The sequence below is a fragment of the Thermomyces dupontii genome (genome assembly GCF_041956625.1).
Source record: "Thermomyces dupontii strain NRRL 2155 unplaced genomic scaffold VTN31scaffold_5, whole genome shotgun sequence".
NCBI classification, from domain to species: domain Eukaryota; kingdom Fungi; phylum Ascomycota; class Eurotiomycetes; order Eurotiales; family Trichocomaceae; genus Thermomyces; species Thermomyces dupontii.
In genome coordinates, this window is record NW_027192311.1 from 359,577 (window position 1) to 386,036 (window position 26,460).

Sequence of the window (26,460 nt, forward strand, 5' to 3'; positions counted from 1 at the left end):
CTACGGATTTCGCAGTGGGAACTTACGACTGTCATGTTCAACTTGAAGATACCCATGTATATAATTGTAATTCATAATACATAATCGCCCAACAATAGGCAGCATCACGTGTTCAACAACCGCTCATGCAATGTCTCTATTCGACCATCACCACCGGTGAGGATCGCCTCTGTCTTTTTATCCCTGCCGCGATCCCCGATAACGACAGCACGCTCGACGAGGCCGGAATTCGAGATTTTGAACCTACCCACACGGCCATCACGCCATTCAACACGCACATATCGCGCTTCTAGAGACGCTGGGCCAAGGGCTACGATTCGCGAATGACTGCTGCCAGATTGCGTGTCTCGGTCATTCGTCTCGTCAACGTCTGACAAGCCCATATGCCTCCGTAACCACTCGATCGAGTCCCGGCGCATGTGCCACGCCACAAGCTCTCTCCGGAGATGCCGCACAAACCCCACCAAGTCCTGCTTTGGCGACGGCTTGGACACCACTTCATCATCCTCGGTGTGTGCGCTCCGTCGTGGCAGCGGGAGATACCGCTGGGCGAGTTTCGTCAGCGGAACGAACTCCGGAATCGTATGCTGATGCACTGCTAATCGCTGCTGCCGGGGGGACGTGTTCTCCGAACTGCTGTCCCGCACGCGGCGCAGGAGAACGTAATACGGCTTCACAAATCGCCCTTCGCCCGTTGAAATGTCAATGCGTACGCCTAAAAGATCCGGCGATTCGGTGTGCGGCGATGGGTCACGGAAGGGGAATGTTGTGGTCGAGAATGCGACGCGGTGGTAATTTGAGTCGCGATGTTTGGCGGCCCGCGCGACTAGAGTGGATGGATCGGTGTCCGTGTGCGGCGGCACCGAGCGCGCATTGCGACGTTGCTCAATTCGACGCCTAACATAGTCGGAGGAGAGGAGACTCGATGAAAGAAAGCGGCGTCGTCGAGTCAGCTTGCTGACTGTTGCAGAGTGAGTAATACTTTGACAAAGATGCCATATGGGAATTTTGGCCTTACTCTCTTCGCGAATACCTGCTATTTCTCTGTCCAGCGCCTCAACGGACGCGTCGGTGTCGGATAGAGGTGCATTCATGGCCTCAATTGTGCTGTCGGGGTTTGTTTATGCTTTGCAGTTTCGGCCAAATGGTTGGCGTGGAGAAAACTAACTCTAGAATCACGTGACTTAAATCTTGGCGTTTGACGACTTTGACGCAACGCGTCCCCTGCCGCCATTGCCGGAGATCAAAGACACATATACGCCAACAGCTCCAGAGCCTCAGTCCTACACATACATACGGGACTCGTAGTCTGTGATAACATTTCACCAACGAAGAGCCTCCTATAGCTGCTGTCAGACTTTATGCTTTTTGACCGTAGCCTACGAATTGATTGTATGCGAGCAGAAGCGAGTCTGCACTGGCCAACTCTGCCCGATATGTTGTAGCAAGGTCGTCATAACCGGCTTTATTCTCAGAGGCAGAAGCAGTCGGAATACACCAGCATACTCACTACAGAACTTCCTCCAGTCGTCTGCCCATTGACTGGATGAGGGGTCTCGCGCCAAGGCCAACAAATCCTTCGGTTACAAATAAACTGGATTCTCGGGTCGTAGAGGACAGCTTGCAAGCGCCCCCCATCCAGACCGTATGGATGCCTGGCCCTACTTCCACCAGCGCTCCTTCGACGACATTCGTTTCCCAGTCCGCCGAATCTTCTTTCGCTGCTTCTTCCTCACCGTCGTCGCTCCCTAGTCATTCGCGTAACCCGTCGCATGGCCCAAAGACCGACCACGATTCGCTTTCTGATTCGACGAACGAGGAAGTAGAGCTTCAGTCCTTTTCGACAAACCGCCGTGAGCGCGAGCAGCCCGAACCTGGCATCCGATACGAGGATAGTGAATCCGACCTATCTTTTCCGGACGGCGACCACGATCGTCTCCTCCGCGAACCTTCCGAGCTAGAAGAAGGGAACTACCAGATGAAGGGCAAGAATCGCGGACTCTCAAAACGGCGCTCTGCTTCGGGCCTGACCATATCCACGGGCCAAAACGGCAGTCATAGGAACGACGACATGTCGTCCCGACTGGAGCTGCGGAGGAAGGATCCCTCCATCGAGTCGCCGTCGTCCGCGCAGCATGCTGCTCGCGTGATGGCTTCGTCCAGCTTCACGCTGGATGATGAACCGCCGCCGACACCAAAATTGGAGAGTACGGGCTTCTTTGATCTGCCCGAGCGGGACCGGAGAAACTTTATCCTCCTGGTGATGCTGTATTTCCTCCAAGGGATACCAATGGGTCTCGCCATGGGGTCGGTGCCGTTTCTGCTCAAACCCCTGCTGTCGTACGGGCAGATCGGCGTGTTCTCACTCGCGTCTTACCCGTACTCTCTGAAATTACTGTGGAGTCCGATCGTGGATGCTCTATGGAGCAAGAGACTCGGTCGGCGGAAGAGCTGGATCGCCCCAATCCAGTTGATCTCCGGCCTGACCATGCTGTATCTGGGAGGCCACATCGAGCAGATGATGCGGGACGCCGGCAGCAACGGCGATGCCGGGGTCTGGAGTTTCACCCAGTGGTGGTTCCTGCTCGTTTTCTTCTGCGCGACGCAGGACATCGCGGTGGACGGCTGGGCGCTGACGCTCCTTTCGCCGCAGAATATCTCCTACGCGTCCACAGCGCAGACCGTCGGACTGACGGCGGGGCAGTTCCTCTCGCATACGGTGTTCCTTGCGCTCAATTCGGCGGACTTTGCCAATCGCTGGTTCCGCACGACACCGGGCGATACAGGGTTTCTGACACTGGGCGGATATCTTACGTTTTGGGGCTGGATCTATATCTTTGTCACAATTGGATTGGTGTTGTTTAAGCGGGAAGAGCTCAGCAAGGATCAGGATGGGATCATGGAAGTGTACCGAAGCATGTGGAGCATACTCAAGCTGAAGAACATTCAGTTGATCATCGTTCTCCATTTGATTGGCAAGATTGGCTTCCAGGCGAACGACGCCGTCACTAGTTTGAAGCTCCTCGACAAGGGCTTTGGGCAAGACAACATGGCACTGGTGGTGCTGATCGACTTCCCCATTGAGATTGCCCTGGGATACTACGCTGGGAAGTGGTCGAATGAATACACGCCCATGCGCCTGTGGTGCTGGGCATTTGTCGGCCGGTTGATCGCGGCCGTGGTGGCCCAGGCAACGGTCATGGTATACCCGGATGCGGAGGCGGTGCCCGGGTGGTACTTGCTGATGGTGATTGGCGAACATGTGCTGTCGACGTTTATGTCGACCGTGATGTTTGTCGCTGTGTCGGCGTTCCATGCTCGGATCTCGGATCCTGCCATTGGAGGGACGTATATGACGCTGTTGGCAACGTAAGTTCAGCTTTTTTTTTTTTTGGCTGCTCTGGCATTGACACTGACCGTCTCATGTCTCATCCACATAGCGTCTCTAACCTCGGCGGAACATTCCCCAAATATTTCATCCTGAAGCTGGTCGATGCTCTTTCTCGAGCAACGTGCATTCCGCCCTCGACCAGCGCTGCGCCGGATACCCTCAAAGGGGAACCAGTGACTTCCCCATTCTCTTGCGCCCTGGAGGCGGATAAGCACCGATGCCTTGACGGCGGTGGCACGTGCCACGTCGAGCAGGATGGATACTACATGACGAACATTCTCTGCGTGATCATCGGCGCGGCGACGTTGGTTTGGTTCATCCGCCCGACGGCGTTGAAACTACAAGACCTGCCGTTACGAGCATGGCGGATTACGACAGGGGCGGGTAGGCATTGATTCAAAGCTTTCTTTAGTTTTTTTTTTTTTTTTTTTTTTTTTTTTTTTTTTTTTTTTGGTAATTGTATACGTGATGTAGACCCTGGTTGAATGTCATTGTTGACGTCCTTTCAAAGAACCATATGGAGTATTACTTTACTCATAGTTGTCGACTTCCTGCTGGATGACGTTAGTCAGCGCAGCCCCACATCCAGATCTGAATATCTATGTAGATCTGATATTGGAGGGACCCGATCAAGTCGTACTCGGAAATTTCCCAGGCCGTCGCCCCCTCGCACTCGAGGACGCCAGCATGAGCACTACTCAGATCCCGAGCTCCTCCGCGGGGGGCGATCTGCTCGACGATATATTCGGCAGCTCACCGGAAGAGCCCGCATCCATTGCCCGCGATGCCGGGCCGAACGGCACGAAGCAGACATCATCGCTCGAGCCGTCAGAACTGCCCTCCTTGCGACGGCAGCACGTCACCAGCGGGTATCGCGACGCGGTATTCACGGCCAAAAACGAGCACGTGCAGAAGGGTTTCGACGCGGGTTACCCCGTTGGTGCGCAGATCGGGCTACGGGTTGGGACGGTGCTCGGAATCCTGGAGGGGATCATCATGGGACTAGAGGCAAACATCAAAGAGCAGAAGCCAAAGACAACAACAGCAACAACAAAGAAGATGAGCAATGCGAGTAAAGAGGCCGCTTGGCAGAATACCCTCAGCGAGGAGGACAGAGAGAGGATCACGCGGCACCTTGAGCAGTTGCGGCAGCTGCACCGGCGAGCAGTTTCCGAGTTGAAGATTGATCATCTCTTCGGGACGACGCAACAACTGCCCTCCAATGATGACGGCGGCGAGTGGAAGAAACCCGAGACCATCCTCGCTAACAAGGCAGATCCCATCGTCCGCCGCTGGGAGGAGGTTGCTCGGGTGACGAAATGGGAGGAGAATCTGGTGGCTGTGGAGCAGCTCGAGGATCGTGAGGATGCATGACTTGCGAACACAAGACCGCGGGTCATCGACCAGGCATCTCGATAGTCAACTGGCTTGACTCGGATTAAACAGGGCTATCCACAATCGCCGCCCATCAACTAACCAGCCTTGTTAATAATAGAAGTCAGTGCTTGATCTCTTGTTTTGCCTTGGTACGTGATAGTCTAACAGGATCATTATTAGGCTATCTACCCGGTGCTTCGAGGTGTGTCCGAGTATCGACTCATACGAGTAGGTTGGTTGCTTTTGTAGGAAATTGCCACTGCAGGGTGACCTCCCCTGCGACCAACGACGACAAACACCGTCATCAGCTCATTGTCGATTCTCAATAGCGATACTAGGGCTAAACACAAGTAGTTCAATCCGCAGAAAGTGTGGGGTTCAGCCATTCCGACTCTAGAATAGAATAGATGGACTGCAGGGGATTGGGGAGTTCTATATTTATTTGGATGCGTCTTTGAGAGAGATGGGAACAACAAGGCTCCCTCCAGGAAGGTTGTTCTTCCAGTGCTAACCTATTGCAAGGACTTTCTGTTCGACCATGGTCTCATGCTTGGACAGAACTGAAGCCCAGTCTTCAACAACTACTTATAGGTAAAGTTGTTGCCAGGAAGGGAAGAAGCAAAGTGAAGCTCAGATCATGTTTATGTAACCATTAGGCTAGTATAGTTTTTCAACTCAATCACCAACTCCTCCAAGAATGCAACACCCCCGGCTTACTAGGCAATCAGTGTGCATCAGTCACGATGAGGTCAGGACATGTCGGTTCCCATTGCCCGACAGTTGACGCTTTCCCGTCCAAACCGAGAAAAAAAGAATCTCACAAAGGCACTCCAATCAGGGCCATGACCCCAGGAGATTCTTTAAATTAAATCCCCGTAGGCCGCGGAATAACTTAATGGGGCGCCCATCCAGATCCTGGAGTGCGTGATGGAGTCTTCAATCAATGAGCCCCATTCTACCTATGGAAGTACTAATATTAGTCTTTTGCCAGATATTCCGAGCAGGGGTCTTTGTGATCATGTTTAAAATGTATGCAGCCCTCCTCGCCTGCGACATTCCTGCCTCCAGTTCACGGAATACAATGCTGCAGAGAATACTCGTGTTGGCTTGTTCCGAAACAATGATGCATCTTGTGAGGAGAACTTTTCTTTATCATTCAAAACCGTAACAACTCCATTCTACACTGGATGCTCCAACCTGATCAAACACCGTTTTCGCATGCTACAATGCGCGGATTCCAACCCCTCCACACAACCATGATCAACGACGCCATGCCCATGCAAATGCAAAAAAAAAGAGCACAAAGAAAATAGCCGCCCAGAAACAAAGAGGGAAAAAGAAAGGAGCGCCAACAGTCCTGAGTCTCGACTACTTGCCAACCCACAGCATGATCAAGGACTGAATAATCCGAATGATCAGTCTGATCAAATGGTCCCAAAGGGTGTATTTGGGTATGACCCCTTCTACGAAGCGGGCATCACGAATCTCAAACGGGACTTTGGCACCGAGGTGGTCTACAGCGGCCCTGAGGCCGGCCGAGAAACCGTCCTCGTGAGCGCCGTACCCCATCCACGCGCCCGCATACGAGATGCCACGCTTATTCTGAATCGACGGGATCTTTTCCTGCGAGCTCACCGCTTCCGGCGTGTACCATGGATGGCTGGCTGTCCAGCGAGCGTGAACGCGGGAAGGGTCGACGCCTTCCGGGGGGGTCGTCGTGAACAGGGGCCCGAAGTTGTCTTCGGGAATGTTCATGGCAAGATTGATCCAGCAGGAGGTCCATTGCTGAGGATCATCCTTTTGTTTGACGGACTTGGGATCGCCGGAATCTTTGTGATTCCAGCAGGACCAAGCACTTCTGCGGTTCGGCATGACCTGTTCTTTCCTGTTAATGATTGGAACCCCCAAGGATGGACAGAAAGCGAGGTGGGTAAGTACGTACCGAAGTATCGGAGTGAAACACAATGTCCTTTGTCGTTGTCTTGAAAGCGCCCAGGATCCGCTTCTCTTCGTCGGTGGCTTCCGGCCCCAAGATCTGCAGTATCTGCGGCGCGTGGCAGGTTAGGATGACGTGGTCGAAGAATTCCGTCCGTCTGCTACCGTCCGGACCGCCAACCTCAACCGCCAAGCGGCCCTTTCCATCGCGGTTATCACGGTTCCGCACAGAGAGTACGGGCGACTTGAGATGCAGTTGGTTGTCCGGGTAGTGACGGAGAATCGCCTCAAGATACGTCCTGGACCCGCCCTTGATCGAGTACCAGTCATGTCCCTTGGCCAGCGTGATCAAAAAGTGATGATTCCACCTATATCGCGGGGGTTAGTCACGGTTTCACAACATCGGCACCAAACAAAAAGGCCGGCTCTTACATGTAACGAATCAGCATGCGCATGGGAAGATCCGAACGGGTTTGCTCTATCTCCATGAGCCAGATCAGGCGGGTCATGGGCACCAAATAGTCCTCGCGAAACTGCTCCGAGTAGTTTTCTCTTGCGAGGTACTGGCGCAGAGTCTCCAGGCGACGCTCGGTGACGACGCCGCTTGCTTTCTCTTCGGCCTCCTCGATCAAAACGTCGAGGGAGGTATTGTTGAAGCGGATGATGTCGAACAGCATCCGCCAAAAAGACGGACGCAACAGATTGGAGGGCTGGGCAAAGACGCGGTCTGTAGACCACTCCAGGGCTCCAAAACCTCGGGAAATGCCCAGCGAATTGGGTGGGTGGTTCAATTCAAGACCCAAGTCTTTGACTGCAGCTGTGAAGTTGGCTATTCAATTCAGTCAGCCTTGGCTACAATGTTGGCTTCCATAAGGCAGAGATCCATGGAAGGAGGCTGGGGAGTACTTACGATACGTTGCTGGGTTGAATCCGATAAAACCAAAGTCGACCCCAGCCTGCAAGCCATCCTTCTCATGGCGGTGGGTGTGGATATGTCCACCCCATTCCTCAGCCGCCTCAAAGAGATGGACCTCACAGTGGTCGGCATGGCGCAGAGCATACAAAGCGCCCATGCCACCGGCGCCGCTGCCGACGACCGCAATTCGCTGGCGGCGACCCGACATGGCGGTTCCGCAAAGACGGCCTCTGCGGTTTCACAAAGAGATTGCCAAAGAGGTTCCAAGCCCCGGCCGAGCCAGGTAAAGGATCGTGTGAATCGAAGGTGTCACCCGTGGCGGCAAGGACGGTTCACCCAGTGTATGGTGAATGCAATCGAAGACTGAGTTGTTCGAGGAGAGGAGGCGAGGGACCAAGAGAAACGTGAAGCAGGCATATTAATAGCAAGAGTAGGGAAAAAAGGCGAGCAACATGTCATGGAGGAAAATCCCGACAACAAATCGAGAGTGAATGTTTTTTGAGACTTGAATGCGATGGGTGTTGGCGGGATCTTCCTTTCAGTGCACCACCCTTACATCGTCCGTTCCATCATGGATTGTCGAATCAAGCAAAGCGCATGGATCACAACAATGAACAAACAAAAATCCATCAAAAGTTGGTCAGGTAGACATGGATATCTGTTACTAGGAGCAAGAGGAAAACTGGAACGACCAGGGAAATGCCCGCAGAGCTTTTTTAGTTGTTTTTTACAAAGTCGCAACAAAGTATAACTTGACGGCTGGCGAGAGCGAACGTCAGAAGAAGGAAAAATAGAAACACCGTCGTTCCAGAAAGCCAGAGAAACCGAACGCATGGCCGTGTGGCGCTGTGTTTCCACTTTCCCATGCCTCTCGCGTCCAAGGACGCTTATTTTGCCAGTGCCAGAAGAAATCCAGAATGCGGATGGCCAGATCAGATGCACCCGAAGTTCGCCCACTCTGGTGACGCTGGAACTGGTTCGAGGCGGCCGTTTTGCTTCTTGTCTTTAACTACATCTAGCCTAGTTCAGGTGGATCTTTGGTGATTTTTTAGTGTCGCTTCAAGATCTCTTCCAACCGATAGAATCATAGATACACTAGGTGATGCACCACCCCCTGTGGAAAACGAATCTTGGGAGCGCTTGGCCATCACTAAGCTCTGACGGATGAGGCCAATATCTCCGATTGTTGTTACTTGGGGAGTTGAGGGGGTCCCTTGGAGATGGGGGTCTGCCTGGCTTCCGGACAACGTCATCCGGTTTTGACAGGCAGGGGACTCCGGCAGCAGGGAAAAAAGAGAAAAAAAAAAAGGCCACTGCGGATCGGAGATTCCGAGCCTCGGTCAGTTGCAACGTTGCGCGGCTGATGCTGCAGAAACTTGTCTGAATTGGGGGAATTGGGCGCTTCTCTACGAGGACGGAGACGGAGAACAAGGGACCAAGGACGACCCAAGTGAAGGGACAAAAGTCCCGAGGTAGGAGTTTCCTTTCGCCCCGATCGAATCTTGTACGGAGTACGGAGTACGAGTACATAACCACCGAATCCTCGTACTCGTAAGTTAGTTATGCAGAATGCAGATCAGATCGTGCTCGGAAAGAAATATTCCGTCGTCCGAGATAACGCCCTTTGCCGCGACGCGGGCGCTGCTGTCCACTGGAGCTGAGGGCGTGATTGGCGGGCCACCCAATGGGGTTACTAAGTCACGTGACAGAATCTCGCTCGTCGCCAGTTGGCTGGCGGAATTTGGACCAGTCAGGGCTTGCCGTTCCCAGTTTGTGCATTTTGCAATTCGGGGCTTGTCATGACTCACATCCAAAAACACTGGGGAGTTTTGCTCGGCCAACACCCCGAATGGGGCAGTAAAATAATCCTTCAATATCCAGAAGCAGTGATGATTCCCCATAGTTAGTACGATCAAGGTCAGATCCCCCGTTAGAGACAGTAACTGTAGTTGACCAAAACGAGAAAAAAAAAAAAAAAAAAGCACCCGGCCACCCGCGTGAAGCCCGCGTGAAGATTAAGATTCCGTAAGAAAGGAACGGGTCAACTACTCGTAGGTTGTTTCATGTTGAACTGGACCCTTGGGCAGAAGCGAACTGGTCAGACTGAGTTTTTTGACTGGTAATTATCTACAGACTACGCCGTACGAGTACTCCGTACTCCGTACAGTTCATGATTTGTGATCCATGCCATGCCAACGCCTTCTGAACGGACCTCAACGGAGTACTCCGTACTCCGCCGTACCGTACTCGTAGATAATTTGGAAAATGCCCATTGAGGGGCTGACTCCCCTGACCATGCCCTTGCTTACCGCCTCCAACTCCAAAGTGTCCGACCGCTCACATTGGATGTTGGGCGCGCACGGTTTTGGCGCAAAGGGTTGAGGGACCGAGGGTTCCTCCAAGACTTTCCGGCTTCGAATCAATCGAATCATATTCGAATGCCACGGTTGGGTACTTACCTACAGTCGGCCTCCTGGGTTCTTGTCGTGGCTGAAGTCTGAACAGGGGGGGCTTGGCCGCGTCTGTCACGAGATCGATTTCTTAAAGATTCTGGACTTTTGCTGAACCCTCGGCACCCCATCGATCCGTAAACAAGGTTAAACTCAAGTCTCTTTACTCTCTCCAGTTGCTGCTTTTGACGGGACCCTCGCTCTCATAGAATCCCACACTGGTCGGGCCCAGGCCCCCCGGCAGCAGCACTGCAGCTGTGCAGCAAACCTGTGTGTCCTCGATTCGCAGGATCCTAAAGTCCAACTGTTGCTTGCTTCTTGGCCGCCACCGCCCGCAAGCTACAGGTACCTACGAGTATTGTAGTCGAGTACTCCGTACGGAGTACTCACTGTACACAGGTTTGTCTCGAGACCCAACGGACAACGCATTTTTCGAGTTTTTTCTCGTTGAGACACATGCGCCGGACCCTGGCAGAGGGGTCTTGTCTCGCTGAGTTGCGGACAAACGAAGCTTGTTTTGACCGTATTCCCTTGGTCGAATGCATCCCCTTGTACGGCTCAGCCGATGAAGTCCGTGAACCAGCTTCCTCGGCTCGCTTTCAGATCGGCTGTACTGACTGATTACCCCGTGGGGAATGGGACAACACCGTCTGTTATGGATGTTGCTGAATCAATTAGCTTCAAATCTTCGTCATTGTCACTCATCGGAGAGAGCCACGATGCGGCTTGGATTGCCAAAGACAACATGAACAACATGAACTTTTGCTTTCCCATCTTGTCGCATACCAGTACAGATCGGACCTTTCTGATACAGGTAAATTCATATATGGCACAGGTTCCTCACTCCAACTTTTCCAAGTGCTTGCGCCTGCATGATGTCTACAAAGGACCAACAGAATGAGCGTATGTCAAGCATGTGGAAACAGGAAAGAGAGATGGGACGCTCACTTGGAGCTCGATCAGAGCCGGACGCTTCAGCCCAGCATCTGCAACCACCGGAAACAGCAAACAAGAACGAAATCAGACAAAACCAGAAAAGAGAGGATATCAAATGTCCAACCAGCTTGTTGTTCTTTTTTTCTCCCATGTCCCCAGAATCATTCATCACATTCCATCATCATGGTCATCAACAACCATACATCGTAGCCCAAAAAAAAGAAAGTCATCACTCATCACCAATCATTAGTTGCCCCCGCAATTCAGTGACTGCACTGACTTCCACAATCGCTTCAACATTCCTGGCCTCCCCAGGCCTAGATGTGTATTCGTCGACCATGACTCCGTCGGCGGGCTCTGGCAGTATGATCGGTCGTCCCCCTCGCCCTTGAACATGATATCAAAGTCATCCGTCGCGTTCGATTTCTGCCGACGCCGGGACTGCGCCTGGATGGCGGCAGCCGTCGACGTATCAATGGCCTGGTCACCGTGACAACTGCTCCGCTGCGGCTGCGGCTGCGTGAGGGAAGTCATCGACGGCGCGACAAGCCGTAGAGTCTGCTTGCTGGGCCGCGGAAACAGGTCGGGAGCCAACGTGATACCGGCGGCTGACCGCGCTGCTTGCGGGTACGCCCGCTGCCGAGGCGCTGCCGCGTCATCGCTTCCTGGCCGAATGGGCGAGGCATTGTGGATGTCCGCATGCAGTCTTCCCTCTGATTTGGCGATACGGCGCAGCTGCACTCGGCTTCGGACCTTCCGAAGCGTGTCGATTGGGCCGCGGCGCAATTGTGATGTTCGGGTGATGGACTCTGAGTCCGAATCTGATTCCCACACCGACTGTTCGCCGTGCGCTACTGATGTCGTTGTGGAGACCCGCCCCTTGGTTGATGCGTCGGTCCTCCGCCGATCGATCGACGTTCCTGCAGCGGGATTGGGAACGGGGCTGCAGTTGTGCGACGAGATGAAGACCGCATGGTCGAATGGCGACCGGTGGGGCTCCATGGTGACCGGGTTCATCAAGCTGGGCGGCGAGATCGCCGATGGATTGATCTGCGTTTTGAGGCCGGGAGTGGATGATTTCTTCTGCGGTACGGGGACACCGCCATTCGTCGTCAGCGGTGGGGGGAATGGCAAGGGTTTCAATCGCAGCGGCGACGCCGCTGGACCTCCAATTTCTCGCGGCACCATGGTGGGAGTTGCGGAAGATTGGCTGTTGCTCTCTGCCTCGGGGCCTTCAGAGCCCGTACCATTGATTGGAGTGGATGGCCGGGTGCACGCCCTCGACTGAATGTCTGGTGTCGCTGACGGAAGGTAGAATCGAGGTGCACGCTCGCGTTGATGGAGCCGACCTGTGTAGTATGCAAGCTGTTCCGTGGCCAATCGTACTGTTTCGGGACAGTTTGATACAGAGGACGCGGAGGAGAATGAGCTGCTGGGCGTCAACTCCGGAGTTAACCCTGTAGCATCCGTTCTGATGGAACTGCAGGAACTTTGGCTGTAGTTCGCTGTTCTCTGCAAGTGGGAAGACGCGCCGTACAAACGGGTTTGAATAGATCTCGCCGGGTACTGCTCGCCTTGGACGTGTGCTGGTTGATCGTGATAGTCTGGGGAAATCGGGGACGGTTCGGTCATGTACAGCATCAAGTACTCGTTCTCCAGATCGTCAAACTCGACATCAGTTTCGTCTAACGTGTAGCACTCCCAAGCCCTGGTTGTCTCGAGCGATTTCTCCAGGTAGAAAGGATCGAGGTTAGGATCACCGGGAACTGGTGTGAATCTCGCCGTCTCCCACTGTTCTACACGCTCTCTAAAGGTGTCCGTTGCATAATCGATTGACTTGTTCCCAGACTTGTTCCCAGATGCGTCCGGCAGTGAGGGAACGGCGAGACAGTCGCCAGCCATGGACTAGTTCAAGAAGGGTAGAGGTGCAAAAGGAACGATAACAGCAAACATAGAACAGGATCTCGTGGTGCTCGTCGACGCTATGATCAGCCGGCTCTGGAATGCGATGGAGGACAATGACACGGCGTCAAGGAGGATTCCCAGGGAGCCGGCGATCTGTTTATACATGAATCTAGGACGAGGTCCCCTCCATCAACTACCAAAACACAAGCTTAGTCTGGCTACCAATTTTCATTGTAGATCCCCTGCATGCCGGGGGAGATGCAGGAAAACCGTTCTCCACTCATGCAGCCACACAGACAACTGATATATTCGGAACCCTATGAAATCTCACATCTCGCCCTCCAAAGGGATAAGAGGGATGAATGAAGCTACTGCAAGGTGGATCTCTTCCTACAGACGGGGATTCTTGGAGGCTTGGAGCTGCCTTGCCGTTGAAAACTGAGTTCCTATCAGGAGCAAGGGACAAAGCGTTCACTGAAGCTTCTCATTACGATGAGATTTCTGATGACAGGACAATTCTGGTAGTTTCGGACTAGAGAAGAGACAGAACTTCTCTCTCCCGACGGAGCGCCGCAGCACATAGAATCCAGACTGGACGCTACTGCTCTCCATAATTGATATGACCGGTCGAAAGTTCGATGATGATCGAGCAATAAGGCATGCTCATTTTGAGCCCGCCTTCGTCTACGCTAACGAGTAGAAGTCACGATGGCTTCGACTCATTGCCGGTGGCTAAGAGCAAGACGGGCTGCAGGCCGCAAGCCTCGATGCAATCGCTTCTCTTGGCGATCGAACTATGCAGATTGATCTCGGTTATCCCTAGAACTGGAAAAATATCATCTGCCTTTCGTTCTACTGCTGCCGAACGATAGACTTCTCGGGCAATCTAACAGAAACTCGCCCATGGTTGTCTCCCAGCCTCTTTCGGTGGAACGACCGTGTGATGTTGCAAGGACCTTTCTTGACCGACAAAAGTTCGAGTATGTACCAGTAAGTCGTGCAATGATACACGGCTTTGAGTGAACCAGAGGGTTCAAATTCGTTGGAAGTGTGGGATCCATAAACTAATGTGCCATTATTCTCCAATCCATGTACTCGTGCTATGAGAGTACTACTGTGTAGACTCGTCTGTAGACAGACTCTCACAGCTCCAAGCTTAGAATCAACCGAGGTTTGCTTCCATGATCCATCTCTCAGCAGTGTCGCTGTGCCGAATGCTCCGGCCACACAGCATCGCCACAGTCCCGCATTCCAGTCGCTGCACTGCTTCGTCATCGTAACAGCGGCGCCGCGGAAAACAATTGTATGTAGCGAGACCTTGTCGCTGCGTTGCCAAGTCTCCCCGGAGTCTTCCGGGAGCTGCTTGCGCTCAGGGTCCTCCGGTGTGTCCGGGATTGCGTGTGGTTTTGCAATCTCCGCGTTCATCTAGACCGGTAGAGCACTGCCGAGTGCCCACTGCCGACACATGCCATATCCCTGGAATGCACCATTTCGAACAGCGCGAAAGCTAGCATCATGACTTTACTCTATTACGAAGTTAGGAGTTTCTCAGTTTTTTTTCGAATAAGACAAAACAATTGGCCACTCTATTAAGTCGATGTTTTTCTTTACGTATAACCGAGAGTTTGAACTCGATTGCGGGAATCAATGTCAGTGGCGTCTACGAACCCGAAAAAAACATTCAACTCGATGCAGATCAGGCTCTTCTCCTCAAAAAAACCTGTTGTACGAGTCTCGCCTCCATTCCTTGCTTACACGCTATTAAAAGATCCTGAAGGGATGGTAAAGCTTAATTCAAAATAGTTCCTTTCCTGGGCAAGATCTGACAAATCTTCTCTGTTTAGAGGCTCGTTAGAAACTGTTTGTTTTGAACTCCATGTTCTTCCAACATTGGTTGACGTGTTTTTCTTGGTATTCTTCAGACTCACAGTGCGGAGTGCCAAATACACAATCATCACCAGTCTTGAGCATTGGCTTCCACTTCGTCGAAACTCTGTCGTCAGTTCAACTGATGAAGAAACCACATGGAGGCTCCAAGGCAAGTACTCTCGATCCCACAAACTCATGATCATTACTATTGGTAGTGTTCTTTGTCCATGGCGTTTTTTGGCGTACAAAATTCCTGAGGCGACGAATGGACTTCTTGCGTCTTTGGATGGTAGTACTCAAGGAACGAAGCCCTCGCAGAGCGGACATTTTGCACTGCGTTTGACAATGCCTTGAAACACAGCGTTTACCCTCCCTCCCTCTCGACTCCTGATACCTAGGTGTCCTAACAAAGCAACAACTCCAATGGGTGGTTTCTTTATTTTCCGGCCTCCCCAAGGTCCAAACAGTTTAACTGCTTGTGAATGGGGTTTGAAGATGCATCAAGCTATGCTGCAAGGGCCTAGGGCCTAGGTAGGGCTGGCCAGGCTCACGTGATTAGCTTTGATGAGTCATCTTATCCACCAATAAAAATGAGAGATTCGTTCGCGATCACGAGTTAATGTCGGAAACACGAACCGACCTTGAGCTATTGCAAAAGATGCAAACACCGAGTGGCTGGTCAGGTTATCCAAGCTCCCTCGCTAACCGAAAATGTTAAGTAGCCTAGTAAATATACGGCAGTAATCCAACGGATCGAAAACAGAAACAAGGAGAAAGAAATGCCAACACATCATCGCCCAAACATCATGCCTAACTTGACAGTTTCTTTGAGATACTGGGACTCGCGCAAGGCTGCCCCGAGCAATAGGGACCGTAATGATGCCCTCATGAAGAGGATGCGATCACAATCATTGAACACTGGAATCGAATCGTGCGACTCGCTGATAAACAAGAAGCTTTGGCCCGTGTTTTATGAATCATACAAAAGAAAATAAACTCCGTAATCAGTTAGTTTAAACAACCACATTGAGTCTCATTTCAAAGACACCGATTGTGTGGCTCAATCCTTGATTCTCGTCGTAGGGGGAAGTCGATCATCCGGCGGAGTCGAACCCAGCCAACGGAGCCCTGCCCTAAAACATGTCCGCGCACCGCTAGAGTATTCTTTTCTCTAGGACATCTGTCGGAAACTTGGCCTCTGAGCGCCTTGATGACTGCCACACACGCCAATTGATCCATGCCGGGCAGTCAATTTGCTTTGCTGTGCATCGCAGCTTTGGCACAGCTCCCCATGACCGCCGGTGGCTTTCCCAGCCATCTGAATTATCGCTTGACATCCCCATACTCTTGACCAGCCACATCCTTTCCCTTTCGTTTCTGCTTCGGTTGAACGACCACTTACTTGTCTCCCTCATCCTCGCCTCACTCTCCTTTTCTACCCGGCGCAATCCCTTCTGTGCGTGCCTTGCACGTTTCAGTCTCCTACTAGACGGTCTCGAACGTCTCGGAGTAGAACACCTCGCACAGCATACAGCATTCCCTGCAGGAGGAAACACCTATACCCCCCCTGCTTTACTTGTTCGGAATCAGTGATTTGGTTTGACTGACCGCAAGGTCGGCCTCAAACTATCTTCACGTTGTCTTCTCGATCGGCTCCGTTGTCATCGCCAGCTGTCGCCGTGAATCCGACCACCGAGGGACCGCCGGACCATCCCGTCGAGGTTGGCGGCCCATCAACGTCCATAAATCCGCCGAAGCAACGCCAGCAGCAGCCTTCTACACCCAATCCCGCAGCTCCTCCCACTTCCGCAGCGGGACCCGAACCCACTCGACCATCGAGCCCATCGGGAAGTGTTCGCTCACTCCGAAGAGTCTCTCCACGTCTTCAAACTCACCACCGGTCCGCCTCATTCAATCTCCCTCCTCCCCGCCACCGTGAGACGGATCCTGCTCAGCGCACGGAAGCCGCCGCTCCTCCGCAGCGTGGATTGACATCGGCTGACATCGCTCCTGCTCTTTCAGAGGCGGAAACTGAAGCCAGCACTTCCACCGCCAAAGACCAATACAATCCGGGCCTCGAGTCGTATTGGCCACCGCGGTCAACCAGAGTATCTCCGAGAACTGCTTCGGCAATTCGCTGGGCCTTGGAAGAGGCCCTTCGCAAGCCGTTCCCTTTTACTCCTGATTACGAAGAGCTCAACGCGTCGATGTCCGAGCTTGGAGGAGGAATCGGTGGAACAACTGTGGCAGGGGGAAGTCGGGCTCAAAATGGAACCTCTCGGTCAACTCAGGGTTTGCGGCCAGGTACGCAGGTCCCTGCTGGCGTGCGCACGCCAACAGATATCATGAGAGATCGTAGAGACCGGGAAGCCCGAAGGAAGGCCGAACAGGAAGCTCGCGAACGCGAGCAGCAGGAAGCTGAATTGCGACAGAGACAGGAACAGGAGCACATGCAACACATTCACTCTCAACAACAATACGCTGCTGCTGGCGTTGCCGGCCGAGAATCCTTAACTGACCCGCGAACTGGTGGCCCTCAGCGACAGCCTCCTGCCGTCGAACCGTATGCGGGCCAGCAGCCGCCTAGCATGCAACAGCAACAGCCTACAAGGCGACCAGACGCACAACAACAACCGGTTCCGTCTTCTCAGGAGCCACCACTTGGAACAACTGCAGCAGCAACGGGATTCCCGCAACAACAGCAACCAGAATCTCAAGCGAGAACGGCAGCGCAATCCACAACGGGTGGAACTCAGCAGCGACCGTCAACCCAGCCTGCTCCATCTGGGCGAACGTCGGCGCAACCAGCGAAGCTACAGGAACAACCTCGTCGGTCTACCTTTCCTCATGCTTTTGAGCGCTGGGAAACCCTCTCATCACACTGGGAGGGTCTCACAGGTTACTGGATTAGGAAACTGGAACAGAATAACAAAGAAATCAGTCAAGACCCATTGAGCCAGCAGATGGCCCGGCAGATCAATGATCTCTCGGCCGCAGGTGCGAACCTTTTCCATGCAGTGGTCGAATTGCAGCGACTGCGAGCTTCATCAGAGCGCAAGTTCCAGCGGTGGTTCTTCGATACCCGTGCGGAACAAGAAAGGGCTCGAGAAGTGCAGGCGGAACTGGAAAGACAGATCAGGACCCTGAAAATGGAGCAAGCCGATGCCGTTAATCACCGCATGAAAGCGGAAGCTGAACGAAAGAAGGCCGAAGAATTGCTGAAGGAGATGCGCCGGGAGTTGCAAATCTCCAAGGAAGAAGCTCGCCGTGCTTGGGAAGAACTTGGCCGCCGAGAACAGGAGGAACGGGAACGCACAGCTTCGCTCCGCAATGGCGAGCCCACTATTGTCGGTGGCGTTCAAGTGGTGCCAATGATTCCGGGAGCTATGAGCAGGCAAAACAGCACCAACAGACCTCCTACCCGCGACGGGCCGCATTCTGCCGGTGCCGCTGCATCTGGTTTTGGAGGTCAACAGCCACCGCATAGCATGCCGCCATCATCGCAAGCGTATTACGAGGAGGCTCCCAGGGGGACGGAGGAGTTCTCCGAGGGCCGATCTCAGGGCGGCGTTCCCACCACCACCACCAGTCAGCCTTTGCGGGGCCAAGGTCAGCCTGCCTATGCTGAAGAAGGAGGTCGATTCTATCAGCATGAAGGGTCTGCCTTACATGGCGAGCCACCAACGTCAGAACCGGACGATGGGTCGTACGTCCCTAGCGTGGAGGGCAGTGATATCAGCGAGGAAGCTTACGTCCGCAATCCGGACGGATCGTATGCTGTTGACTCCCAGGGCCGGCGGTTGGTGTATACCACCGAAGAGGGCTATGACAGCGGATATGGAACCGCTCCTGCCAGAGGTGGGTACGGACAGGATGTTGTCGACTACAGCGGCTCGGGCTGGGGCGGATGGGAGTCAATTACTCCGCGGCACCGTCATCCGACCCGTTTGAGCGACGTCCTCGAGGAGGATGAACCGAGCCGTACGAGTCCCAGCCGCGCCAGCCAGGCGAGTCACGGTGGGCAGTGACGAATTGATGTCGATTTCTCATTGCAAATATATCTGGCTTTGAAGATAGATCACGATATGTTGTGTCTGAAAATTGAAGCACGATCTTTTGTCGGCATTTTCCGTTTTCGATTGTCGTCTTAATTGCTGACGGGTGGCCCTATTGATCCATGGAACCGCTTGCATCGCCGAGCATTTACCCGACCTCTTCATTACGATCTTTTGTACAGCGCGTTTCGTCTTTGAGCAGCTGCTTTCTCTAGGTGTGGTATTTCTGATCTTCTTTTCGGTGTTCATCTTTGTTGCTTTCCACTGGAGCAGTATGTGTTCGATGCACATATGTACTGAATACTACTAGTATTTACCTACATTCCACGGAGTATGAACATGTGATAATAGAGCAATGATGCTTGTGCTCTGTTCTAGGGAAATTCCTGAGATTCTGGATGGTAATTTCGGGTTGAAGTGCTGAACTGTCTCCGTGATGGTCAATCGATTAGGATCTCCGAGTAGTATATATGCATGCTCTGTCATTATGACAGTTGACGACAGCACGTTGCGCACCAATCGGACGGTATCTAGCGGATCATCGTTGATCCGATATCATGGCTCGGAAGCACCTTTGCTTAGCCAAACGAGGAAAACGGTTCGCTATCAACTGATGTTCGAGCTTGACAGTTAGCACTTTTGATTCAATTCAATCCCCAACCAATTTCCGACGAAGCAGAAAAATTATTCGAGATGCTACTGTCATCGACGCTTTCCCGGTCAGTGGGCCGCGCTTCAGGCGCTCTTCCATTGGCCTCCAACCTGGAACGGTCCATGATCCGCTGCGCTCTGCGCCAACGACCGGTATCCAAGACAATGCCCTACACGACGCACAGCAATCCCTCACGCAATGGCATCAATGCCTCAGCAACGGCTCAATTCGCCCGCTCCTTCTCAACAACACCTTTCCGCACGGCGCCGAAAACAATGGCCCAAATGAAAGCCCGGCATGCCACGGGCCCGTTCTCATGGAAGGCGGCTCTCTTGTTCGTGATTACCGGCGCGTCGATGATCGTCTATTTCCGGTACGAGAAAGCGCGGCTGCAGCGCAAGCGAATAGCAGAGATGAGCAAAGGCGTTGGGAAGCCCAAAGTCGGCGGACCGTTTGTGTTGAAAGATTTGGATGGGAACGAGTTTACTCATGAGGATTTGAAGGGGAGATATAGCTTTGTATGAGAGACATATCTTTTCTGGCCCGACGACTGTCCTAGGAAGGGGGACAACGCGACTAACTTTGTTCAGATTTACTTTGGCTTCACCCATTGCCCGGATATTTGCCCGGACGAGCTGGACAAGATGGCTGCCATCATTGACAAGGTGAAGGAAGCCGCGGGAGGACCCGTGTCGCCGCTCCGTCCGGTCTTCATCACCTGCGACCCGGCCCGCGATACGCCCGAGGTTCTTCGCAAGTATCTCCGGGAATTCCATCCGGACATCATCGGCTTGACAGGAACATACCAGCAGATCAAGGACGTGTGTAAGGCGTACCGGGTGTACTTTAGCACGCCGGAGAACATCAAACCCGGGGAGGACTACCTGGTCGACCACAGCATTTATTTCTACCTGATGGACCCCGACGGAGATTTTGTCGAGTGCATCGGTCGTCAGGATACTCCCGAGTCGGCGACCCGCCTAATCATGGCGCATATCAATGATTGGAAGCGAGAAGGGAAGCCCCTTGACCTGGACCCAAACAAGAAATAAAGTTCCAAAAAGCATGTAATAATAGAACTCTCTCCTCCCGATTCGGACCATTAAACTTGTATTATAGTCAATCGAATGGTTTGGCGATTATTCGACGATCCAACGAGCTTCAGCATCAAGGTACAGAGTAGTCATTGACCATGTTACTGAGCAAAAAGTTCCGTTCCAAACGCTGGTAATCGTTCCAAATTCATTGATCATGTCATAGTAATAGCCCATTAAACAGTACGATTCAGCGGCTGGTTCAAAGAGACATCCCTCCGTCTCCCCTCCGCATCCCACTCGCAATTCCTTTTCCAAACGCCATCCTCCGGCCTCTCACCGACATACTCCTCCCTCTTCCAAATCTCCGCCCGCGCCTTACATTCCTCCAGGATCTCCTCCGCCGCCCTCCACGCGGGGCCCCGATGCGGCGCACTCACAGCGATCGCAATCGACGCCTCCCCAATGGGCACGGTCCCCAACCGATGGGTGACACTCACGCCGACCAGTCCATGCTCCCGGTACGCGTCGCGCGCGATGTCCGTCATCGTGCGCAGCGCCAATGGCGCGTACGACGTGTAGCTGAGTTGCGCCACGGCGCGGGACTGGAACGTGTCCCGCGTGGTGCCCAGGAACAGCACGTTGGCCCCCGCGCGGGGCGACTTGACTCGCCGCATCAGCTGGTCCGTGTCCAGTTCATTGTAGGTCAGCTCGACGGTGACGTTTGCGTCTGGAAGGGTCACCGTTCGGGGAAAGGTGGAGGGGTCTAAGTGTGGTGGGAGTGCGTCTTTGTTTTCCGTTGGCGGATCTGTTGTGGTTTTGTCTTTGTCTGTTGTGGTGGTGGTCATCTTGACGGTTGGGTGGTTTCGTAGTCAGTGGATGGCTGGGGCCTCAGCTTGAGAATCAATCAATCGGTTGAACTGCTGGACCGTCATCGCTAGTAGCCTAGCCTACAGAAGCGTCAGATTGGGCATGAGTACAGGACAGGACTCCGCATTGACAAGGATGAGATCATGCCGATCGGCGTGGATGCTTAAAAATACGGCAATTGACTAGGTATTAGTTAACCTAGGTTAGGCTAACGACTTGTTAGTGATAAGATACCAATGGTTATCAACGTCGGCTGCTGTCACCGCTTCACTCCTCGTCGTCGTCCTCCCGCTCGCTCTCTTCGTTCTCTTCATTCTCTTCGCCCTCTTCTCTCCCCTCGTCTTCCTCGTTGTCTTCTGTTTCTTCGTCTTTCATATATTGCCCCTTTTCCGACCCTGAATTCTTCAGTGGAGGTGCATCTGGATCCATCAGACACTGATCCACTCTCATGATCCTCTTCCCTGTGTCTCTGGCTATTTTGATGATATCCCTGAAATATTGCACAGTCGATGGTGTCAGGTAATGCATGACTACCAAGTCACCACCCCGATCCACGTCGCGCTTGAATGCTTCGAGTTGTTTCTCTGGCTCGTCTGTGTTTGCCCAAAGCCAGTCCTCGATATCCACACTCCAATTCACAATGTACGGGTCCTTGAGATACCAGGATAACCTCTGCCTCATTCGCGCCCCGATTGTTCCGTACGGTGGCCGGAAGTATCGCGCTGCATGTATAAGCCCTCGTTCAGGTTTTTATTGATATTGCATCACTCACATCGAACTCCCAAATGGTCACGCACTGCTCGATATCCCTTGAGTATTTCCCTGTCGATGCTTGCAATGTCAAGACCCTCCATTCTGTCCAAATTAGCTGCTCTGTTCACTGCCCAACGAATCGAATGCTTACTTGGGATGGGAATAGGAGTGGAGCGCAACTTGATGGCCCCGTTGCAACATTTCCTTGTAGAATGCGGTGAAATTCGTGTAGCTATCTTCCAAGCCTTTCCCAACCACGAAGAATGTCACTTGAATGCCCTCATCATCGAAGATCTTCATCACTTCTCGGGCTAACTCAGGGTCACCATCGTCTACACCGAAAGCGAATGAATTTGGTCTTTTGCATCTGAACACCAATGTTCCCGTCTTCTGCTTTGCAGGTATGTGTACATATCGTGGGATCGACGGTGTGATCTCCACCTTGTGCAGCACCACTTCCCTCGGAGAATAGAAGCCATGGAACGCAATCGAATGGGCTTTGGACAGGTCGACCGCGAAATGAGACAGGGGAACATAGATGTGGGTTCCCGTTGCGTATCGCGTCGCGTCTACGCTGTCGGCAGTTAAGGGAACAGACGGTTTGTGTGCATCGCAGTCCACGTTCTGGTAGAGAGAGATGCTGAAGTGGTGACTGCCGGAGGCTACCACATGCAGATACATCTTGGAGTACTCCGTCAAGTTGAGACATGACGCTGACAGCTGCGTGTGGTAGTTATGGTCGGGATTGGATGGGAACAAGCGGACAAAGCGACGCGCCCAGTTGCCGTATCTAACATATAATTTCTCCCCTGGACCGTGCCAGGCACCCAAATCATTGTGCACAGTGTTCTTGAAGGTATCAATCACGAGGCCTTGCTTCGAAGTGGAGTTGTTGAAAAGGAAGCCATAACTACCGGGAAGCAACGAAAGCCATGCACAGCAAAGGAACACTATCAATGGCAAAGGAGCCATGGCGACTGACCATCAATGTTTTGAAAGCATCGGCGGTAACGATAGAGCAGCAGTAAGAAGTGAAGCGACACGCTCCTCTCCAAAGGTGCGGAGAGATACCTAGTGTGCGTGTGCTTGACAACAACAACACGTGTCGAGGGACACATACAATAATCATACGAGGAAGGAACATACCCAGACAGCAACTGCAATATTCAGATTGATGTTTCTCATTCCTCACTACTTCCAGTCTCTAAGACTGACACTACGACAAGTTTTTGCCTCGTTCCTGCAGTGCTGCGAGAAACAATTGGACAACTTGTCACAATCGATCAACACACGAACTGAAAGCACAGAACATCAAATCACACTTTGTTCAGTTGGACCCCGAGGTAGAAGCTCAGGGCGGTCCTGCCAGCGGCCATGGTCTGGAAAATGGACCGGATTCTACCAGTTGTAGTCATCGCCAGGCTGGTCTTGGACAGGAGAGAACGAACGGGGAGCAGTAGCCGTAGTAGCCTCGAACGAAGCCGAACCACCATTCTCAGTCTGCGCATTGGCTGCTTGCCAGGAACTCCACGAATCGCCGCTAGCTTCCTGCTTATCGTTCTGGTCCTCACCTTCGGCATCCGTGTCGTCGTCGAATTGGAGAACGCCATCGGTAGGGATGCAATCCTGCAAGAAGTCGGGAACTTCTTGGTTGGACTCGAGCAGGATTTTGACAAGGTCAGGCGCAAGAGCGGCATCCTTCTCATGATTGTACAGAGATGTTGCCAGACCCTCATTACCAATGCGGGCCGTGCGTCCTAGAATGGTGTCAGAGAAATGCATGCATCAACAATCTTGGTTCCATACCGATACGATGAACGTATTCGTCAATACCACCACGGTCGACACGAGGCAAGTCGTAGTTAATCACATGCATCACGTTCCTGATGTCCAAGCCACGCGCAGAGACACCAGTGGCAACGAGGATCGGACTTTTGGCAGAACGGAAGGCCCGTCTACGGATGGGATCAGTGGCCAACTGGAAACCATCGCTGCAATGCTGGGGACTTACATCGCATCTTCACGCTCGAGTTGGTTGCGATCCGAGTGGATCGAAGTGCTCTGAAAGCCCATGTTGTAGAGGTAATCATCCACCAAATCTGCCTGTACTTTCGAGTTCACGAATACGAGGGTGCGGGATGGAGGCATGGACATCAGCAGGTCAAAAAGGCACTGCTTCTTCTTCTCTTCCTCTGCATAAATGATCTTCGGGAGTCAGCTTTGGTCCGTTGTCGATAGATCGCGCCAACATCTTACCCTCTGAGTGATGTTTTGATGGGTACTGCCGGCACGGCCGACACGAATGCGGACGTGATCAATCGCAAGATATTTCCGGGCAAGTTCGCGGCAGGATTTGTTGAAGGTCGCAGAGAACATCATGTAGCGATGATCAGCGTCTTCATTGGAATCTATAATCAATAAGCATTGCAATATGAGTGACCCGAAAAACTGAGACTGACCTCCACCTGAAAGGAGCTGTCCCAATTCTTGCTCCCAGTCGGAATGGAGCATCTCGTCGGCTTCATCGATGATAGTGTACCTAAGAGAAAGGCCTTAGCTTGTGGAATCAGTGTGGTTCTCCTTCACCATTCCATACTTGACACGGCGCAGAGACAGAATGTGAGGCTTTCCCATGAAGTCGAGCAGTCGACCAGGAGTACCGATCAAAATGTCGCATCCCTTCTGGAGTTCCAAACGCTGAGCAGACACTGGGCCTCCACCATACACGACGCACGGCCGCAACATGGATCGGTAGCAAAGACGGCGCGCTTCATCGAAGATTTGCGTCGCCAGCTCACGGGTCGGCGCAATGACCAGCACAAGTGGTTCGGCAGTCACTGCATCAGTGGCAGGATTGAACCCAGCAGCAAGGTTAGGACGTGCAGCTGCGAGCTTCTTTGCCTTGCCCATGAGCTGAGAGAGCACTGGAATGAAGAAGGCGGCCGTCTTCCCAGACCCTTTAGGTAATGAGCCAAGTGTCAGAAAGGGGGCGAAAAAGTGTGATTGATGCAGTACTGACCGGTCTGGGCAACAGCAATCAGATCATGTCCCGTAATGATTGCTGGAATAGAATAGGCCTGGATTGGAGTGGGAATCTGATAGCCGCACAGGCGAATGTTCTCCCGCATGATAGGATGCAGGCCGGCATCATCGAACTATACTCACGAGTTTGAGTCTATTTCGCGCACAACAAAACTTACAGCGGAGATATTGAACATACGCTCTTGATAGGCTTCGGCTGCTCAATCGACTCAGCAGTGACTTTGATGCCACGCAGCCTGAAAGTCGGTGTCAGTCCATCCCATGCATAGTATTGTTGCGGGAAGTTGACTTACGTGTCAAGTTTGAGACCAGGCCGGTTGATCAGGTCATTCCGAAAGAGCATCTCTTCTAATTCTGGATCCGCTGGGCCGACATCACCGTACTCGTCCTTCCATTCGTACTTGGCCGCATTGGACGCCCATTCCGGGTGTTTAATGGCATTGGGAGCCGAGTATCTCGCATAATCGTACTGCTCCGGAGCTGCCCAGCCCTTCTCTCTGATGAGAGCAGCGGTTTCGGCGTTCGTCCGACCAGTGGTGCCCGCATTCGTCACCTCAGGGAGAGCATCAGCCATTTCCGAAGTGTCGAAGGCTGCCATCCTCGCGCATAGTATGGAGATTGAGAGTGATCTGCAGGTACGTGTCAGCCATCGATGCTGGAACCATTATACTTCAAAGAGGTGGATGAGGATGCTCGACCCCAACTCTACAGGAATATCAGACCGAGGAGGAAATGACCAAGAACTACCCTGAAAGCACGTGAAAGGAAACAGAGAAGGCAAAAATAAAAAAAGGAAGAAAGCAGCAAACAAACCCCAGTCAGGGAAAGAACAGGTAAGGATTCACAGGTCATCAAAACCAGAGTAGTTATGGCACTTTTTGCCCATGCAAACCATGGCATCAGCCGGAAACACAGCCGTCACAAGGTAGGCTCTTTCGAGAGCCTGATAACAGAAGAAGCTCCCGGACCCTGATGAGTATCACACAGTGACATTAAACAGATAATTGCCTGATCTTTGAGCACGCAGCGATATGAGAACGGCCACTTACACACCTCAGATTGTGTGAGCTTGGAAACACTCCGGCAGCCACGAATTGCCACTGGTTGACCCAGCCAGGAGAGAGTAGGTAGTGAGCAGAAAATAGGAGCAGGGATCTGTGGAAGAAAATCAGAAGCATCAAGCGGCTGGAGCGTGAAGGGATCTCAACATCCCAATCGGGAAATTGGCAAACGAGAACCTGTCTCGACAGGAAAGCATGCATTCACGACGGTTTC

At 52.8% G+C, this 26,460-nt stretch overlaps 10 protein-coding genes across 10 annotated transcripts; 3 read left to right on the forward strand and 7 right to left on the reverse strand.

Moving 5' to 3' along the window:
* Window positions 1-104: 104 nt before the first annotated feature.
* On the reverse strand, window positions 105-1,094 carry VTN31DRAFT_5390 (uncharacterized protein; the record flags this gene model as incomplete). Its single annotated transcript, XM_069405884.1, has 2 exons — window positions 105-961; window positions 1,019-1,094. 2 exons carry the CDS (start codon window positions 1,092-1,094, stop codon window positions 105-107), a joined length of 933 nt encoding a protein of 310 aa, XP_069259547.1.
* A 2,855-nt stretch (window positions 1,095-3,949) lies between these two features.
* On the forward strand, window positions 3,950-4,765 carry VTN31DRAFT_5391 (uncharacterized protein; the record flags this gene model as incomplete). Its single annotated transcript, XM_069405885.1, has 1 exon — window positions 3,950-4,765. One exon carries the CDS (start codon window positions 3,950-3,952, stop codon window positions 4,763-4,765), a length of 816 nt encoding a protein of 271 aa, XP_069259548.1.
* A 1,371-nt stretch (window positions 4,766-6,136) lies between these two features.
* Window positions 6,137-7,827, reverse strand: VTN31DRAFT_5392 (uncharacterized protein; the record flags this gene model as incomplete). The annotated part of the gene is made up of 4 exons (XM_069405886.1): window positions 6,137-6,643; window positions 6,711-7,071; window positions 7,136-7,532; window positions 7,614-7,827. The coding sequence occupies 4 exons, from the start codon at window positions 7,825-7,827 to the stop codon at window positions 6,137-6,139; spliced, it is 1,479 nt and encodes a 492-aa protein (XP_069259549.1).
* A 3,424-nt stretch (window positions 7,828-11,251) lies between these two features.
* VTN31DRAFT_5393 (uncharacterized protein) lies at window positions 11,252-12,907 on the reverse strand (the record flags this gene model as incomplete). Its single annotated transcript, XM_069405887.1, has 1 exon — window positions 11,252-12,907. The coding sequence occupies one exon, from the start codon at window positions 12,905-12,907 to the stop codon at window positions 11,252-11,254; it is 1,656 nt and encodes a 551-aa protein (XP_069259550.1).
* Window positions 12,908-13,762: 855 nt separating this feature from the next.
* VTN31DRAFT_5394 (uncharacterized protein) lies at window positions 13,763-14,335 on the reverse strand (the record flags this gene model as incomplete). The annotated part of the gene is made up of 1 exon (XM_069405888.1): window positions 13,763-14,335. The coding sequence occupies one exon, from the start codon at window positions 14,333-14,335 to the stop codon at window positions 13,763-13,765; it is 573 nt and encodes a 190-aa protein (XP_069259551.1).
* Window positions 14,336-16,986: 2,651 nt separating this feature from the next.
* VTN31DRAFT_5395 (uncharacterized protein) lies at window positions 16,987-18,807 on the forward strand (the record flags this gene model as incomplete). Its single annotated transcript, XM_069405889.1, has 1 exon — window positions 16,987-18,807. The coding sequence occupies one exon, from the start codon at window positions 16,987-16,989 to the stop codon at window positions 18,805-18,807; it is 1,821 nt and encodes a 606-aa protein (XP_069259552.1).
* Window positions 18,808-19,527: 720 nt separating this feature from the next.
* On the forward strand, window positions 19,528-20,538 carry VTN31DRAFT_5396 (uncharacterized protein; the record flags this gene model as incomplete). The annotated part of the gene is made up of 2 exons (XM_069405890.1): window positions 19,528-20,004; window positions 20,077-20,538. 2 exons carry the CDS (start codon window positions 19,528-19,530, stop codon window positions 20,536-20,538), a joined length of 939 nt encoding a protein of 312 aa, XP_069259553.1.
* Window positions 20,539-20,756: 218 nt separating this feature from the next.
* VTN31DRAFT_5397 (uncharacterized protein) lies at window positions 20,757-21,368 on the reverse strand (the record flags this gene model as incomplete). Its single annotated transcript, XM_069405891.1, has 1 exon — window positions 20,757-21,368. The coding sequence occupies one exon, from the start codon at window positions 21,366-21,368 to the stop codon at window positions 20,757-20,759; it is 612 nt and encodes a 203-aa protein (XP_069259554.1).
* Window positions 21,369-22,290: 922 nt separating this feature from the next.
* Window positions 22,291-23,115, reverse strand: VTN31DRAFT_5398 (uncharacterized protein; the record flags this gene model as incomplete). The annotated part of the gene is made up of 1 exon (XM_069405892.1): window positions 22,291-23,115. One exon carries the CDS (start codon window positions 23,113-23,115, stop codon window positions 22,291-22,293), a length of 825 nt encoding a protein of 274 aa, XP_069259555.1.
* A 426-nt stretch (window positions 23,116-23,541) lies between these two features.
* On the reverse strand, window positions 23,542-26,447 carry VTN31DRAFT_5399 (uncharacterized protein; the record flags this gene model as incomplete). The annotated part of the gene is made up of 10 exons (XM_069405893.1): window positions 23,542-23,900; window positions 23,950-24,098; window positions 24,155-24,348; window positions 24,400-24,551; window positions 24,603-24,682; window positions 24,740-25,100; window positions 25,163-25,298; window positions 25,364-25,421; window positions 25,479-25,814; window positions 26,239-26,447. The coding sequence occupies 10 exons, from the start codon at window positions 26,445-26,447 to the stop codon at window positions 23,542-23,544; spliced, it is 2,034 nt and encodes a 677-aa protein (XP_069259556.1).
* Between the last annotated feature and the right edge of the window lie 13 nt (window positions 26,448-26,460).